This window comes from Oncorhynchus keta, chromosome 12, assembly GCF_023373465.1.
Source record: "Oncorhynchus keta strain PuntledgeMale-10-30-2019 chromosome 12, Oket_V2, whole genome shotgun sequence".
Lineage (NCBI taxonomy): Eukaryota > Metazoa > Chordata > Actinopteri > Salmoniformes > Salmonidae > Oncorhynchus > Oncorhynchus keta.
Genome location: NC_068432.1, coordinates 16067643 through 16086171, shown reverse-complemented (window position 1 = coordinate 16086171; position 18529 = coordinate 16067643). Strand labels below are relative to the sequence as shown.

The following is an 18529-nucleotide window of genomic DNA, read 5'->3' as shown; positions in this document are numbered from 1 at the left end:
ATATTAATGGCATTGGGTGACACACACTTGCTGTGAAGCAGTGTGTTTACAATACATTAGTCTAATGTAGCCTACTTTAACTCCAGACTTCAGTTCCAAGACACTAGTTTTAACACCGTCACACACAAAACTAACGCCCCCCCCCCCCATAACTCAACAATGTGATTGAAAAGGCAACAAAACAATCACAGGTTATCCTGTTTTCAAGAGAAGACAAACACAGCCATGGGAATGAAAGCATACAAGTAGAACTAGCCATCTTCCTGTTAGAAAGACTCTATTCACAACCATTTCCTCCCATGTCTTGGCCCCTACATCTTAGGGGACACACCTGCTGTAGACTGTTGGTGAGTCAAACAGATAACTAATTTATAAATCAGGTGGGTTATTGTTCAGCTACTGAGCAGTATTTTCTGCACTTCATACTTAAGGTAAAAGTTTGAGAATAGATTGCAATAAACTTGTGTCAAGTAATGATTCCTTGGAATACACATTACTATTTGTCAATGCCACACCCTGATAAGGTGAAATGAGCTAGTGTGAGATTGCCAGCATCAGCACATGATTGTTTTGGAAACAAAACACTGAAAAGGGCAGAGAATCCTAGGACAGATGTGGGAAAGAGAGATAGGAAGTTTCCACTACATCCCATTTCCAATGAATACTTTGGTTCCGTTTTGGGCTTCTTTTTTTTTACTGGGAAAGAATACCGCTCGTTAAAAAATGCACCATGTCTGAAAATTCTTTGTCAAAATCTAAAAACAAATAGCAGTGTTCAGACTATTTCTACATATGACATTGTCCATAAACTATATATAAATTGGTTAAATTGTAAAAGAAATGTCATTACGACCAAAATACTTGATGTTAGAATGCTTGAGTGTGATGTGAAACAATACTTTGCTAAACAGTGTTAGTCCACTGTTCAGGCAGTGTGTGTCCATTTTATAATAAAGGGATTAATCCTCCCTGGCCAGCAGAATTGTGTGTAACACACTTGTTTCAAATCCAATGGAAAACGAACAGGTGTTTCAGGTTAAATCCCCATGTCGAGTACGGGAACTTAATCGTCTACTACTCCACAACAAAATTATAAATTCCACTGTATTAGGTCAAGTGTTGTACTGTCATTCGGAGGCAGCTAGAACATTGTTTATTGTTGTCGGTGTTGTCAGTTCAAAGAAAATGTTGGTTACAAAACACCTTGCATCCACATATAGCCTACTAAACAATAAGACCACTACTTTTGAAAAGATAAATTGCGTTATTTCAAACTCAAAATGACATGTCTTACCTGTAAAAAACAAGAAAAATGTGAACGACAGCAAGATGCAAAGTTTCCTCGAAGTATACATCTCCATAGTTTAACATGCGTCTTCAGTTTGACCCACAGCCGCTGTTTCCTGTCTTAATGTATTGTCTCTGTCTCCGTTATCTGTGAGCAATTTCGCACTACCTTGAACCGCCAGAGCGAAGACTTAGGGTAGAGAGTTTACAGTGGGCAATGTGACATTATCCGGAGTTAAGTCATCTCGTTCTCAGCAGCAGTTGACGTGAGAGTGATAAAGCCTCGCGTTCGCATTTAGCGTAGCGCGCAAATAATTATTCCAGCAGCCTACTTTGGCAAGTGTCCAGATCTTTTCTTACAAAAATGTCTTCGTCGACTTCGTCTTTCACGAACATCGTCGTCAAAAACGAACAAAGTTCTCACAGTGAGAATGCTCTGCCCTGCCACCTCAACAACCGACACCTGTGCACATTAGCAACGTCACGCTTGACATTCTGCGCACTTACAGGTGTAGTGGTTCTATTCCCAAATAAAGAAACCGTGTGAAAATAACTATTCCCCATTATAAACTGGGTGGTTCGAGCCCTGAATGCTGATCGGCTGACAGCCGTGGTATATCAGACCCTTTACCACGGGTATGACAAAACATATTTTTACTGCTCTAATTACACTGGTAAACAATTTATAATAGTAACAAGGCACCTCGGGGGTTTGTGGTAATGGCCAATATACCAAGGCTAAGGGCTGTATACAGGCACTCCGTGCTGCGACATAGTTAAGAACAGTCCTTAGCCCAGCCCTGGTATATTGGCCATATACCACACCCCGTCGTGCGTTATTGCTTAAATAGAACCTTGGTACATCGATTACACATTACTTATTGTATATTGCACATATAGGATACATATTATATATGTTATTAGCTGATTCAGGGTATAACTAGGCTACTGTTGGAGGCTAGTGCAAAATGCCTTTTTCAGTTCATAGACATTATTTATTTAGCAAGAGAGCTATTTCTGGACATTACTATCTAGACAGCCTACACACCTGCTATGTGTGCTGAGTTCCAAATTAAGAACTCAATGGGGGCTGGCAATGATACAGTATGATGACAGTCAAGTCCTTTAAAAAAAAATGGTGACTTTTTACAAATGATTACAATATAACAAATCAGCTGATAAAGCTTTTCAGACAATGGCCATGGTTAGCTCATCTGTTGAGACACACATTGAGGCTAATGCATACGTGTGCAATCTGAACAATTCCAAAATGATCTAGTCTCTCTCTTTTCTTTCCCTCTCTTGAAACTGCAGTTCGTGTTCTATTCCTCCTTTACATCTCTCAGGTGGCTAATGCAAAGAAACAAGCCTCGGTGGCTTGTCAAGAGAGCTTTGGCACCCCCAGCACTTAGCAGGCAACTTGGAAGTGGAGAATGTAGACAAACCCAGCCCTTAGAGGTGAATACCTGACTCACTCTGCTTTCTCTGAGGCTGGTCGGTTGCCATGGAAATACTGGTGAGGCTAAATGCAGCAAGATTACTAAATTATTAGAGTCCAAAGGCTACTGGGTCGCATCTATACGTATAAAGAGTTGCCAATGGATTACATCGGGACCTCCCCTGAATTGCTACATTGAGGGTGGGTGGTTGTGTCAAGGAACATGAGCACTGTCTGAAAGAAAACCAGATATGTTGCCCCCTAGACTGAAAGGCCTATATTTTGATTCATTTTATATTCAAGTTCAGACTATTTTCGATGAATCTCCTATGCAATTGCCTCAAAGCCGATTTCTCTACATATAGGCTTACTAGAATATCTTGTAGTTAGTAGATGTGAAGCCCATGCAGGCTATAAAGCAGGGCTGGCTCTAGCCTTTTGGGGGCCCTAACTGAGATTTGGTGACCCCACAGTTTTAAAGGTAATTTCTGCAATTCTACTAATTTAGCAATGGGGCAGAGAGCAAAATGTGCAATTTTACCACTAATTTCCTGTAACTTGACTCCATTTTACCAGAGGGTGGAGAGACATTCTTGCCTTTTTAAAGCTAATTTCCTGCAATTCTACACATTCGCCATGACATGTTAATATGATATCTGAGTGAGAGTGACTAACAAAATCAATGGGGGCCCCATGGTGGTAAGGGGCCCGGGGGCACGTGCCCTGTGTGTCTGGTCATTATTCAGCCATGATTACTGCAAGTTTAGATAGCTGGCTAGAATAATTAACCAATCTAAATTTAAAAACGCTGAGTGACTGCCTGTAGCTATGTTTCCATTAACTTGTCCAGTGATCTTCTTTGTAGACATTTAGAAAGTTTTCATAGAAAATACATGCGACAATTGCCTGTTACAGTGCGATTCCATTTATCTATCTTATGTCGATAAAAAGAGCTGGATGTAATGACGTCACATTTAAAAAAATATATATAACAAAATAAGCAAAAACCTACAGTGTCAAATAAAAATTAAGTGGTTGAAGTGTTTCCATTACACATTTAGGCAAATTGCGCATGAATACATTTGCGACAGCCTGTATGCTCTCCCACCTATCTGTGTCATGTCTCAGGTAGCCCGTGAAAGCTAGCATGGATAGAATGCAATAATTGATTAACATTTACTATATATTAATAATTCTCATCTGCCAACATATTGCCATGGTGAAACTTGTACTTCTGCAGATCTGAAAATGTTGGATTGGGAAACTTGCCAGTCAACCAGAAAAGCAAGGTGAAGTAATTTAGAAAACTCTTGAAAGTCAGGACAATCCTTGTCCTGCAAAGAACCATCATTTTTTATAGTTTACATTTTTTATATAGCAATTCAGCTTAGGCATTCAGAATCAGAGGTGTGGACTCGAGTCACATGACTCGAGACAGATTCGAGTGACAAATAGGGTGACTTGCAACTTGACTTTGACTTTAACATCAACGACTTGTGACTTAACTTGGACTTGAGCCTTTTGACTCGAACTGACTTGATACCCTCCAAGCCCAAATAATAAAAATGATTATTTTTAGTAAAGTGTGCAGCGCATCAACTCTTCATTTAACGGATTACCGTTGGAATCGGATAGCAGCCAATCAAATTGTGCCAGCTGAGAAAAAGGAGCCCTTGGAAAGATGATACCCAAAGTTTTTATTTTCGGATATAAAGACTACACTGTAGTCATCAAAAAACGGATTGCAACTTGAAAATGACAGACGGAGGCGCAACAACTTCCACATTTTTTTCCGACATTTCAAGCTGTACAAAGAACGGTAAGTCGTGGTTAATATAGCCGACAGCTATATAATTTATAACTTTGCTAGTGTAGCATGTAGGCTAACATAACGTTAAATCAATGAGCCTCCACACTGTCAGTCAGTGCAGGACTGTGATCAGTGCACCCAAGATTGCGGTACAACTGGCCAGGCAGTTGGAAGCCTATATCCTGCCTGATGTTACTGCTGTTCCTAAAACCATTGACATACGTTAGCCTACTGTAACCACACACAGAGAGGGTGTGTGCGTGTGTGTGTGTGTGTGTGTGTGTTACATTTGGGCGATTGTGTACAAGTCTACATCGCCTGATTGCGATCCTCGATAGTCGATCACAATGGGGGGTTGGGGGGGCGGGTCTTTCTCATGATGTAGCCATGATGTATTTCCATAGAAATATAAAGTTTATTTGGAAAGAAAGAAATATATATTTTTAAAAGCATTCACAATTTGGGTAAATGTAATATACTAACTATTACTCTTGTTAAAAATATGAAATGGTATTACATTTGGTGAAGAGCACATTATGACTTGTTTAGGACTCAAAACTCAAAGTTTAGGACTTGAGACTTGACTTGAGACTTGTCGGTCTTGACTTGGGACTTGAGTTCTAAGACTTGAGACTTACTTGTGACTTGTAAAACAATGACTTGGTCCCACCTCTGTTTAGAATTAAATGTAGAGTGCAGCTTTATAGTTATTTAATGATATCAAGTGCCCTACGTACCTTCAAAATTATTCTGCATTAATTTTTCCGAAAAACACAGTTTATCATTATTTGTCGCAATAAAGAAAGTCAGACAAAAGAAAAATCCACCCTGTCAAGAAGATAAAAATGTTGTTGACTCTTTAGAAAATGTATCCTCTCTGCCGTTTCCATTATACATGTTGCAATGATTTATTTTGCGACATTGCTTTTGTTGAATAAACCTGGGTCAATGGAAACCTGCCAAGTGACTGACATGACCTCACGTAGCAGGGGTAGAAAGACGCATGGGCAGAGTCCCCACCAGCGGAGGCTGCTGAAGGGAGAACAGCTCATAATAATGTGTTTGATGCCATTCCACCTATGGCCCTCCAGCCATTACCACAAGCCTGTCCTCCCCAATTAAGTTATACCACCAACCATCTGTGGTCCCTACTTCCGTTTTTTGTCTAGGGGAAAGGGAAGTTACAACCTAAATACTGTATCCCTGAAAACTAGAAACATCCACTTTCTCCCAAATCCGCTAAGGGTGTGACTGACATAACAGAAAAACTGCTAATACACAACCACATTCTGGAATTGCACCTTGTGTATTATACTATTCTAACTCTCAACAATAAGTTGAGACCCCGACAGAGTTCCTAAACAATACATAACTGTTCTAGATATAATTTTTCAGAATTGGAACATTTAAATGTTGTGGTCTGTTATGGACGACTATGGGACATTGTGGCATTGTTCGGCTATCCCTGAGCAAATGTCCGCTCTCCTTAACCACAAAACGCACACAGACAGGGCTTGCTGCCAAAGGCAGGGCCCGCAGCCTGTTAAGAAGACAATGTGCATTGAAGTTAAATACTAGGGAGGTTGAAACAGCCGCTGCCATCTCGAAGAGGCTAAAGCAAACACAGCAACTTCGCTAAAAGGCTAAAGAAGAGGCAATCACCTACACTACCGGTCAAAGGTTTTAGAACACCTACTCATTCAAGGGTTTTTCTTTATTTTTCCTATTTTTTTTTACATTGTAGAATAATAGTGAAGACATCAAAACTATGAAATAACACATATGGAATCATGTAGTAACCAAAAAGTGTTAAAGAAATACAAAAATATTTTATTTTTCATATTCTTCAAAGTAGCCACCCTTTATTTTGACGAAAGCTTTGCACACTCTTGGCATGAGGTAGTCACCTGGAATGCATTTCAATTAACAGGTGGACCTTCTTAAAAGTACGTTTTTGGAATTTCTGTCCTTCTTAATACGTTTCAGCCAATCAGTTGTGTTGTGACATGGTAGGGGGGAGGGTATACAGAAGATAGCCCTATTTGGTAAAAGACCAAGTCCATGTTATGTCAAGAACAGCTCAAATAAGCAAAGAGAAAAATGACAGTCCATCATTATTTTTAAGACATGAAGGTCAGTCAATATGGAAAATTTCAAGAACTTTGAAAGTTTCTTCACATGCAGTCACAAAAACCATCAAGCACTATGATGAAACTGGCTCTCATGAGTACAGCCACAGGAATGGAAGACCCAGTTCATTAGAGTTACCAGCCTCAGAAATTGCAGTGCAAATAAATGCATCACAGGGTTAAAGTAACAGACACATCTCAACATCAACTGTTCAGAGAAGACTGTGCGAATCAGGCCTTCGTGGCTGAAATACTGCAAAGAAACCACTACTAAAGGACACCAAGACGAAGAAGAGACTTGCTTGGGCCAAGAAACACAAGCAATGGAATTTAGACCAGTGGAAATGTGTCTTTTGGGTTGTTTTGGTCAACCGTAAAGCATGGAGGAGGTGGTGTTATGGTGTGGGGATGGTTTGCTGGTGACACTGTCTGTGATTTTTTTAGCCAGCATTGCTACCACAGCATTCTGCAGTGACACACCATCCCATCTGCTTAGTGGGACTATCATTTGTTTTTCAACAGGACAATGACCCAACACACCTCCAGGCTGTGTAAGGGCTATTTTTCCAAGAAGGAGAGTGATGGAGTGCTGCATCAGCTGACCTGACCTGGCCTCCACAATCCCCAACCAAATTGAGATGTTTTGGGATGAGTCGGACTGCAGAGTGAAGGAAAAGCAACCAACAAGTGCTCAGCATATGTGGGAACTCCTTCAAGACTGCTGGATGATCATTCCAGGTGAAGCTGGTTGAGAGAATGCCAAGAGTGTGCAAAGCTGTCATCAAGGCAAAGGGTGGATACTTTGAATTATCTCAAATATAAAATATATTTTGATTTGTTTAACACTTTTTTGGTAACTACATGATTCCTTGTGTTATTTCATAGTTTTGCTGTCTTCATTAATTTTCTACAATGTAGAAAATAGTAGAAAAAGAAAAACCCTTGAATGAGTAAGTGTTCTGAAACTTTTGACCAGTAGTGCATGTTCATTGGTAGCCCATATCATACAATAGCAATGGTCTGAGTGTTTCAAATATTTAATGAAGACACTAAACAGGGAATTTCATCCATTGCCTAGTTCCATCAAACCCCAATGTGAACCAGGACATATTGTTAGTTTTATTGTGGTAGTATTCCAACTGACAAACAATGACCCTTGACCTCCCTTGACTCAACCTCAAAGCTGATAAAGGTGGACACATGGTGAGTTAATCATTGACCAGTAGCAGCTTTGATTCAAGCACATGCATCCTCCATGGTCTGCCATTATGAAGACCCTTTGAATTCACCACATTTCCCTGAAGAAACATACAAACGTATTCGTGAATGTGCACCTAAAATCTTGGACAACAATGCTAAATAATGTTGAGAGTATCAAAATAGTGGCCTACCTGTCATATTTCCCCTCTTGTCCTGTGCACAACGTATTGTATATCCTGTAAAAAGTGCATCATCTCTGATAGGCAGTAAGATGAACAGTTGAAGCTTCACATGCTTGCATACATACACACAGACGCACACACTTGACAGCCTAGTAGTGTTCACACTATTTCTCTAGAGATGATGGTAATAATCAGACACATAACATGGCCAATAGTCATATGCATTAGTGGTAGGCATGCAGTGAAAACAAACTGAGGGATTGACATTATCTACCAGAGGGGTGATTATACTAAAAAGCAGGATCAGTTAGTTAGCCGGCTAACTTTGATAAAACCAGAAATAACTATTGATTTTATTAATACTGACTTAAGCTACATTTATGTGTTTTTGGTTATTGAGTCAATTAGACCATGCACATTTCAAGCGTATCTTTAAAAAAATATATGTGAAGTTATTTCAGAATATTTCTTCAAGTTCGATGGCTAAGTCATTGGTCGTGCTTTGTAGTTTATCCCCCTGGGAAAGTTATGACTTCAAAACAAACAAATATCTGCAATAAAATATGTCACGTTATTTTTCAGATTCTGAAAGTAAAGGTAACTGCTAAAATAAAGGAAACACCAACATAATGTGTCTTAATCGAGTGTTGGGCAACAACAAGCCAGAACAGCTTCAATGCACCTTGGCATAGATTCTTCAAGTCTCTGGAACTCTATTGCTGCATTTACACAGTCAGTCCAATTCTGACCTATTTCACAAATTGGTCTTTTGACCAATTAGATCGGCACTGAAAATGAGCTGATGTGAATAAATCTGATGTGATTGGTCAAAAGACCAACTAGTGGTAAAATATCAGAATTTGGCTGCCTGTGTAAACAGTCTATTGGAGGGCTGCGACACCATTCTTCCATGATAAATTTGATCATTTGGTGTTTTGTTGATGGTGGTGGAAAGCTCTGTCTCAGGCATCACTCCAGAAGTGTTCAATTGGATTGAGATCTGGTTACTGAGATGTCCATGGCATATGGTTTACATTGTTTCCATGCTCATAAAACCATTCAGTGACCACTCATGCCCTGTGGATGGGGGGGGATATTGTCATTCTATGGAGGCATGGCCATGGTAGACAAAATTATGACCTGCCCAGCATTTGTATACATGACCCTAAGCATGATGGGATGTTAATTGCTTACTTAACTCAGAAACCACACCTGTATGGAAGCACCAGCTTAAAATATACGTTGTGTCCATTTACTCAGGTGTTTCCATTACTTTGGCATTTACTTGCATACTCACCATTGGATTGTGTTAAAGAACGCAATGCCTGTAACTTCTCAGTTATGGCTATCTGCTGCCATCTGGTGACAGAAGTGGTGCATGAAGCATTGGCTCTCCTGCAAGGAAGGTTGGTAAGGATAAGACCTACGGGTCATCACTAGACAGCAGTATGCAGAGACAAGGACCCAACACCTACAAATGAGCCCACTGGAAACTAGAACTATTCAATGAGTGGCAAATGACGGTCTGTGCCCTGTTTATTATTTTTTTCAAAACATGTAAACACAAGACTGTGACCTGGAAACAAAAATACACAAAGACACTGGTTAACCAATAATATATATCAAAACATTAACATACTTCTTTGAAATTCATAATGTTAATAAATGCTGGAATGCTTGACAACATCAATATATATTCTTAAATATATATTTCTATATAGAGATAGATTCAATATCTTCATTCATATTGCCCCTCTAGGTCCTCTATTAGAATTGGATCAAGTTCCTTACATGCTCTTTACCCCGGGATCTTTTTCTGGCACCTTAGACCTGGCACCTTAGACCTGGCACCTTAGACCTGGCACCTTAGACATCCAAATTCAAAGAAGTGTAAAGGCAGTTTTAAAACAAGTGCACACAATCTTCTTGTGACAAATATACTGTATGTCCACTGCTACAGTGCCTTGCGAAAGTATTCGGCCCCCTTGAACTTTGCGACCTTTTGCCACATTTCAGGCTTCAAACAAATCCAAAACTGAAAAATTGGGCGTGCAAAATTATTCAGCCCCCTTAAGTTAATACTTTGTAGCGCCACCTTTTGCTGCGATTACAGCTGTAAGTCGCTTGGGGTATGTCTCTATCAGTTTTGCACATCGAGAGACTGATTTTTTTTCCCATTCCTCCTTGCAAAACAGCTCGAGCTCAGTGAGGTTGGATGGAGAGCATTTGTGAACAGCAGTATTCAGTTCTTTCCACAGATTCTCGATTGGATTCAGGTCTGGCCTTTGACTTGGCCATTCTAACACCTGGATATGTTTATTTTTGAACCATTCCATTGTAGATTTTGCTTTATGTTTTGGATCATTGTCTTGTTGGAAGACAAATCTCTGTCCCAGTCTCAGGTCTTTCGCAGACTCCATCAGGTTTTCTTCCAGAATGGTCCTGTATTTGGCTCCATCCATCTTCCCATCAATTTTAACCATCTTCCCTGTCCCTGCTGAAGAAAAGCAGGCCCAAACCATGATGCTGCCACCACCATGTTTGACAGTGGGGATGGTGTGTTCAGGGTGATGAGCTGTGTCACTATAACGCCAAACATAACGTTTTGCATTGTTGGCAAAATGTTCAATTTTGGTTTCATCTGACCAGAGCACCTTCTTCCACGTGTTTGGTGTGTCTCCCAGGTGGCTTGTGGCAAACTTTAAACGATACTTTTTATGGATCTCTTTAAGAAATGGCTTTCTTCTTGCCACTCTTCCATAAAGGCCAGATTTGTGCAATATACGACTGATTGTTGTCCTATGGACAGAGTCTCCCACCTCAGCTGTAGATCTCTGCAGTTCATCCAGAGTGATCATGGGCCTCTTGGCTGAATCTCTGACCAGTCTTCTCCTTGTATGAGCTGAAAGTTTAGAGGGACGGCCAGGACTTGGTAGATTTGCAGTGGTCTGATACTCCTTCCATTTCAATATTATCGCTTGCACAGTGCTCCTTGGGATGTTTAAAGCTTGGGAAATATTTTTGTATCCAAATCCGGCTTTAAACTTCTTCACAACAGTATCTCGGACCTGCCTGGTGTGTTCCTTGTTCTTCATGATGCTCTCTGCGCTTTTAACGGACCTCTGAGACTATCACAGTGCAGGTGCATTTATACGGAGACATGATTACACACAGGTGGATTGTATTTATCATCATTAGTCATTTAGGTCAACATTGGATCATTCAGAGATCCTCACTGAACTTCTGGAGAGAGTTTGCTGCACTGAAAGGGGCTGAATAATTTTGCACACCCAATTTTTGATTTGTTAAAAAAGTTTGAAATATCCAATAAATGTTGTTCCACTTCATGATTGTGTCCCACTTGTTGTTGATTCTTCACAAAAAAATACAGTTTTATATCTTTATGTTTGAAGCCTGAAATGTGGCAAAAGGTCGCAAAGTTCAAGGGGGCCGAATACTCAAGGTAGGGAAAGGCATTCAGCAGTAGCCATTCCCCTCTCACATCCCCTGATAAGAAAGCATGTACACAGACCGGGGTTCAAACACTATTTCAAATATCCTTTTGTGTTTGCTATTGCCTGCCGAATGTGTCAGCTGGGGTTAACAGTTTTGTGACTATTCTTTTGGTTCCATTGACCAAGGCAAGCTCAATCAAGACCAGCCGAAGTATTTTAAATGATTTCAAATAGCATTTGAACTCAGGTCTGCAGTTAAATTGGGGGAAAGAGATATTGCATGTCCCTCTGGCCCCCGTACAATCCTTCAGTTAATGGGAGTCAAAACAACAAGCGTTACAACGCCTCTTTGTTGTTGTACTTTAAAGAGTAACCAACTGCAATTTCTAGACATTCCAACAGTGAGCCAGCAGAGAGGAAATCTAGCTCCACCTCAATAAATTTAATGTATATGGTCGAATGTTCAGGGCCCAAGGAGAGGCCCTCTTCCCTGGTCTGCTGGCCGGTGCCGCTGCAATTCCCCTGGAGGAAGCATGTTACGGCCGGGATCTCCCTGCGGCTGTAGTGCTTGCCTGAGCTCTGAAAGTGCTGGAACAGACACTGCTGTAAGGTCCTCTCCTCTGCGATGCCCAGGTAGCAGTAGGTCACTTTGGCCCCAGTCCTCTCCCCCTCCCCCACTCGTCCCCCCGGCCTCACCACACTCTCGGACCTGGGCCCGCCGGAGCCCGACGACCCAGAGAGAGGCAAGCTCTGGTCAGTGTCTTGGTGTTGCAGTGGAGAGGCTGGAGCCTCATCCTCCCCTGCGTAGTGCAACTCCGCCACCACGTCCTCGTAGCCTATGGCGTACAGGCCGTAAGTCTTGGGGATACCCCCCGGTAGGAGATACTTGGAGGTCCCGTTGCTACAGCCCTTCACCCTGGCCTGGGCTATGGGGATCCAGTCCACCTCCATGTGCAGTTCCAGGCAGCGTGCTTCGCTAATGGTGATGTCCAGGAACTTATAATACACGTTCTTCCAGTTCATCTTCTGTACTTTGGTCATGATGACACGGCCCTCTGCCTTCTCTGGGTTGAAGTACTCGCGCAGCCGCTTGCCAAGGGGCACCTGGGAGCTGATCTCTGCGTAGTGGTAACGGATGTCCTCACGCCAGCGCGTGTTGTAGCCCACGCCAAAAATGGCCAGCTTGTTGGAAAGGTGTAGCCGGGAGAAGTCGGTCCATGTCTGAAAGTGCTCCCACTTCACCTGCACCGACTCCAGGATACGCACCACGTTCAGCATCACTTCCTGTTTCCTGACAGGGACAGAAATAAATGACCGGTCAAGATTTGGTTGGAACCATTGGAGGGTTGGTAATAAGAACAGCTGCTTAATTTTGATGAAGACTAGATATTGAATGATGCAGAGACCAAGTTTCTGTAGGCAATTTGTTTTTCAAATATATCACATCTTGGCAGTAAAAACATAAGCATTTAGTTTGGCATTATATTCATATTACACAGTGTTATTAGGGATCATTCATTCTATGGAGAAAAAAAATACATACTGGACTTGCTCCGAAGGCTCAGGTCGCAGCTGCAGGACTCTGGCATTCTTTGGTGGCTGTGTTTCCTCTGAAGAAATGAACAGTATTTTCCATCAACATCAAAATAACACAATAAATGCTACCTGACAGGCATATGGCCTCATTAGCCAACTCCTCCATTATTCCTTTTGACATAGAGTGAAGGAACAGCCTGCATACTAACGACAGGGCTTCCAAACATTTCACAGTCCCTGGTTAAATAAAGGTGAAATAAATAAAAAAAACTACCCCTAGTAGGAACTACCAGCACCCTGGATAGTCTACCTACCCCTTTAACAAAAATAAGTCTGCTGACCACTTCACTATAGCCCACTTTTGTCAACCCCACAATCAATCACCACCACTCACCAGTTTCCATCTCTCCCTCCTGGAAGGCCGAGGCCAGCACCTGGTTGCACCAGTCTTCCTGGGAGAAATCCTCCATGGCGCTGCCGTCAGACTCCATCTCCTGGTACAGGCCACTGCTGTTGATGAGGACGGGGGCACACATCTGGGAGTCCCAGCCTCCCTGGCCAAACACCTTTTCCAGCTGCTCGATGGAGTAGCTGCTCTTCCTCTTGCCGACACCGTGCTCCTTCACTCGGCTGTAGCACCGTCGCAGCGTCTGCGGGTCATAATGGATGTGTAAATGTTAGAGGAAGAGCTTGAGGTTTGTGGTAGCTACTAGGCTAGCTATAGGCATATCCAATGCCACAAATACACCAGATTTGAAAAAATAATTTACTGAAATCCTTTGCTTTGAAATTAAACAGAGGATATTTAATTCTCTACAATTGCACTAGATGCTAAATTCAACCATCGTCCGCAAACTTCTAGTCAGCTTACCGGACAGCTATCTACATTTGAAGTCGGAAGTTTACATACACTTAGGTTGGAGTCATTAAAACTTGTTTTCAACCACTCCACAAATTTCTTGTTAACAAACTATAGTTTTGGCAACTTTGTTAGGACATCGACTTTGTGCATGACACAAGTCATTTTTCCAACAATTGTTTACAGATTATTTCACTGTATCACAATTCCAGTGGGTCAGAAGTTTACATACACTAAGTTGACTGTGCTTTAAACAGCTTGGAAAATTCCAGAAAATTATGTCATGTCTTTAGAAGCTTCTGTCAATTGGAGGTGTACCTGTGGATGTATTTCAAGGCCTAACTTCAAACTCAGTGCCTCTTCGCTTGACATCATGGGGAAATCAAAAGAAATCAGCCAAGACCTCAGAAAATAAATTGTATACCTCCACAAGTCTGGTTCATCCTTGGGAGCAATTTCCAAATGCCTGAAGGTACCACGTTCATCTGTTCAAACAATAGTACACAAGTATAAACACCATGGGACCACGCAGCCATCATACCACTCATGAAAGAGACGCGTTCTGTCTCCTAGAGATGAACGTACTTTGGTGCGAAAAGTGCAAATCAATCCCAGAAAAACAGCAAAGCACCTTGTGAAGATGCTGGAGGAAACGGGTACAAAAGTATCTATATCCACAGTAAAATGAGTCCTATATCGACATAACCTGAAAGGCCGCTCAGCAAGGAAGAACCCACTGATCCAAAACCGCCATAACAAACCCAGACTACGGTTTGCAACTGCACATGGAGACAAAGATAATACTTTTTGGAGAAATATCCTCTGGTCTGATAAAACAAAAATAGAACTGTTTGGCCATAATGACCATTGTTATGTTTGGAGGAAAAGGGGGAGTCTTGCAAGCCGAAGAACACCATCCCAACCTTGAAGCATGTGGGTGGCAACATCATGTTGTGGGGGTGCTTTGCTGCAGGAGGGTCTGGTGCACTTCACAAAATAGATGGCATCATGAGGTAGGAACATTATGTGGATATATTGAAGCAACATCAGTCAGGAAGTTAAAGTTTGGTTGCAAATGGGTCTTCCAAATGGACAATGACCCCAAGCATACTTCCAAAGTTGTGGCAAAATGGCTTAAGGACAACAAAGTCAAGGTATTGGAGTGGCCATCACAAAGCCCTGACATCAATTCTATAGAAAATGTGTGGGCAGAACTGAAAAGGCGTGTGTGTGCAAAGATGGCTACAAACCTGACTCAGTTACACCAGCTCTGTCAGGAGGAATGGGCCAACATTCACCCAACTTATTGTGGGACGTTTGTGGAAGGCTACCTGAAAACGTTCGACCCAAGTTAAACAATTTAAAGACAATGCTACCAAATACTAATTGAGTGTATGTAAACTTCTGACCCACTAGGAATGTGATGAAAGAAATAAAAGGTGAAATAAATCATTCTCTATACTATTATTCTGACATTTCACATCCTTAAAATAAAGTGGTGATCCTAACTGACCTAAGACAGGGAATGTTTTACTTGGATTAAATGTCAGGAATTGTGAAAAACTGAGTTTAAATGTATTTGGCTAAGGTGTGTATGTAAACTTCCGACTTCAACTGTATCTAGCTCAGGGAAGGGCAACTGGTTACATTATCTCACTACATTACTTCACTGGACAAACATATAAAACGCAACAATAATAAAGATTTTACTGAGTTACAGTTCGTGTAAGGAAATCTGTCAATTGAAATACATTCATTTGGCCCTAATATATGGATTTTACATGACTGGGAATACAGATACTGTTGGTCACAGATACCAAAAAAAAAGTAGGGTCGTGCATCAGAAAACCATTCAGTATCTGGTATGACCACCATTTGCCTCATGCAGCGTGACACATTCCCTTTGCATAGAGCTGATCAGGCTGTTTATTGTGGCCTGTGGAATGTTGTCTGTCCCCTCTTTAATGGCTGTGCGAAGTTACTGGATACTGGAACACGATGTCATACACGTCGATCCAGAGCATCCAAAACATGCTCAAAAGGTGACAAGTCTGGTGAGCATCCAAGCCAGAGAAGAACTGGGACATTTTCAGCTTCCAGATATTGTGTATCGATCCTTGTGACATGGGGCCGTGCATTATCATACTGAAACATGAGGTGATGGCCATTGATAAAATACAATTGTGTTAGTGGTCCATATCTTATGCCTACCCATCCCATAACCCCACCATGGGGCACTCGATTCACAAGTTGTCATCAGCAAACCACTCTCCCACACGGAGCCATACACACTGTCTGCCATCTGCCCGGTACAGTTGAAACCGGGATTAATCTGTGAAGAGAACACTTCTCCAGTGTGCCAGTGTCAATTGAAGGTGAGCATTTGCCCACTGAACTCTGTTACGACCCCAAACTGCAGTCAGGTCAAGACCCTGGTGAGGACGACGAGCACACAGATGAGCTTCCTTGAGACGGTTTCTAACAGTTTGTGAAGAAATTCTTCCGATGCGCAAACCCAGTTTCATCAGCTGTCCGGGTGGCCCATCTCAGACCATCCCGCAGCTGAAGAAGCCGTATGTGGAGGTCTTGGGCTGGCATGGTTACATGTGGTCTGCGGTTTTGAGGCCGGTTGGACATACAGTACTGCCAAATTCTATAAAACGATGTTGAGGCGGCTTATGGTAGGGAACTTAACATTAAATTCTCTGGCAAGACCTCTGGTGGACATTCCTGCAGAGAGCATGACAATTGCACGCTCTCTCAACTTGATATATCTGTGGCATTGTGTTGTGTGACAAAACTGCACAAGGTGCACCTGTGTAATGATCATGCTGTTTAATTAGGTTATTGATATGCCACACCTGTCAGGTGAATGGATTAACTTAGCAAATGAGAAATACTAACAGGGATGTAAACAAATGTGCACAAAATTGGAGAGAGATACGCTTTTTGTGCAGATGGAAAATGTCTGGGATCTTATATTTCAGCTTATGAAACGTGGGACCAAGACTTTACATGGTGCGTGTATATTTTTGTTCTGTATAGCTCTCTAGAAAGGTAACGTTACTTAGTCATGGGGCATAGCTAGGAAGGTAGCAATGACAATATCCTGGATAACATAAAATTAATGAACATAACACGAAGTTCCCTAGCAAGAGTCTGACAGATGGCTAACGTTAGCTACCTAGCTATGTGATAGATGAACATGCTTACTCTGTCCCCCATTACCTTCATCCTTTCCCTGCATTGGGATGGGGTCCTTTCGTAGCCGAGCTCTGCTAGGGCTCGTGAGACCCGCTCGTACATTGCTGGACCAGGAGCCTTTCCAGAGAAAACGGTGCCTGCAACCTCCAGCTGCTGCATTCGTGCCTCTGTCAGTCTTTCATTCCCCCATACCGCAATAAGGGCGTTTGTTTCTGATGGGGTCCACGACATCCCTCGGCAAGCGGTGAAGCTATTTGATGCACAGGCCGATCCACTTCGGCCTGCGCTCCCAGAAATTGACAAACCTACGTTGAGAGGCGAGAATCGATTAGGTGTGGAGGGATTGGAATGATATTGGTTGCTGTCGCTCAAATCTTCTGATTCTGGTGATGGCACTTCTGTTTTCGGTATCTTTAAAGGCGTCGATATCTCTGGAGAATGATCAGCGTTACTGGGCGCCGCCATCTTGCTTCTGTTGCTAAGGGGCGGGGGATGGGAGTTGACGTCTTCTCAGTGGATTGGGTGAGCGGTCAATTAATATTGCAAACATAAAATATGGGTCAAGCCATCTGCACTGTATAATTTGTGTGCGCGCATGCACTCGGCGTTGCCATGTTCCCGTGTAAATGTTGGGAGGGCCGGAGGGGTGTGTGTGTTTTGAGTGAGTTATTGGCTAAGTCACGTGAGCGAGAGGAGCGGGCAGCACCGCGTGCACGTTGTGACAACTTTTTTTTTTACCAGTTGTTGGTAGACTATTTAGATTGTCATTATGGATACACCTATTTCCAAACCGTTTTCCAGAAGATATATTAATACCCTAGAACCGATGCACATTAAGAAATAATGGAGATACAGCGCTGGACAACGACTTTGGGCGCACTAGTGCGCATTTCACAAATCCGCTCGGAGGTGGTTTAAACCGCATTCTAATGTTGACTGCTTAAAGAAAACGCTATCAAGCCTTACGCATGCTCAGTTCTCGTGTCTCGGAGGCTGCCCGTGTGGGCATTTGAAGTGTAAATTATGCAACTCCCCCGCGTGGTTCTTTTTATGGGGAAAAGTCCTCAATGAAACTGACATTAGGCTAAATGTCGAATTATACATTTGCCTCTTTTGGCCATCAAGTAGTCTATTAATGTATATGCCATTGTAGGCTACCATTTGATACAATAAATATGTTGAAATTACGATATCACAGGTCATTGCAAATCAATTTGTGCCACCTGTGTAGTCTACCTAGAGCTGGCAAACCAATATAAAAAATAGCCTATAACTTCAGTGTGTTGTTGTTGAAGTCTTGTGTTATTATGAATGCAGTAGTCAGATGAGGCTACAGGTAAAACACATTCTAAAAAATTAACACTGGCTGCGGTTAACAAGCATATTCATTCCCTAAATTCTAGACCTCAGCTGAATCTGGTAATGAATG

General features: G+C 42.0%; 2 protein-coding genes across 3 annotated transcripts in view; both read right to left on the bottom strand.

Moving 5' to 3' along the window:
• Positions 1–1812, bottom strand: part of LOC118391038 (endothelial cell-selective adhesion molecule-like) — a 77896-nt gene extending 76084 nt beyond the window's left edge. Inside the window, exon 1 of the mRNA XM_035781978.2 lies at positions 1295–1812. Coding sequence (XP_035637871.1) covers positions 1295–1361 — 67 coding nt within the window. The 5' untranslated portion in view covers positions 1362–1812. The remainder of the gene's footprint in view (positions 1–1294) is intronic.
• A 7736-nt stretch (positions 1813–9548) lies between these two features.
• LOC118391037 (myb/SANT-like DNA-binding domain-containing protein 2) lies at positions 9549–18212 on the bottom strand. 2 transcript variants are annotated; one of them, XM_035781976.2, is made up of 4 exons: positions 17110–18212; positions 13432–13687; positions 13045–13111; positions 9549–12792 (listed from the first exon to the last, which is right to left on the bottom strand). In XM_035781976.2, the coding sequence occupies exons 1-4, from the start codon at positions 17563–17565 to the stop codon at positions 11838–11840; spliced, it is 1734 nt and encodes a 577-aa protein (XP_035637869.1). In that variant the 5' UTR covers positions 17566–18212; the 3' UTR covers positions 9549–11837. The 2 variants fall into 2 exon arrangements, with proteins under 2 accessions (XP_035637869.1, XP_035637870.1); XM_035781977.2 differs by having other exon boundaries at positions 17125–18211.
• Positions 18213–18529: the final 317 nt, after the last annotated feature.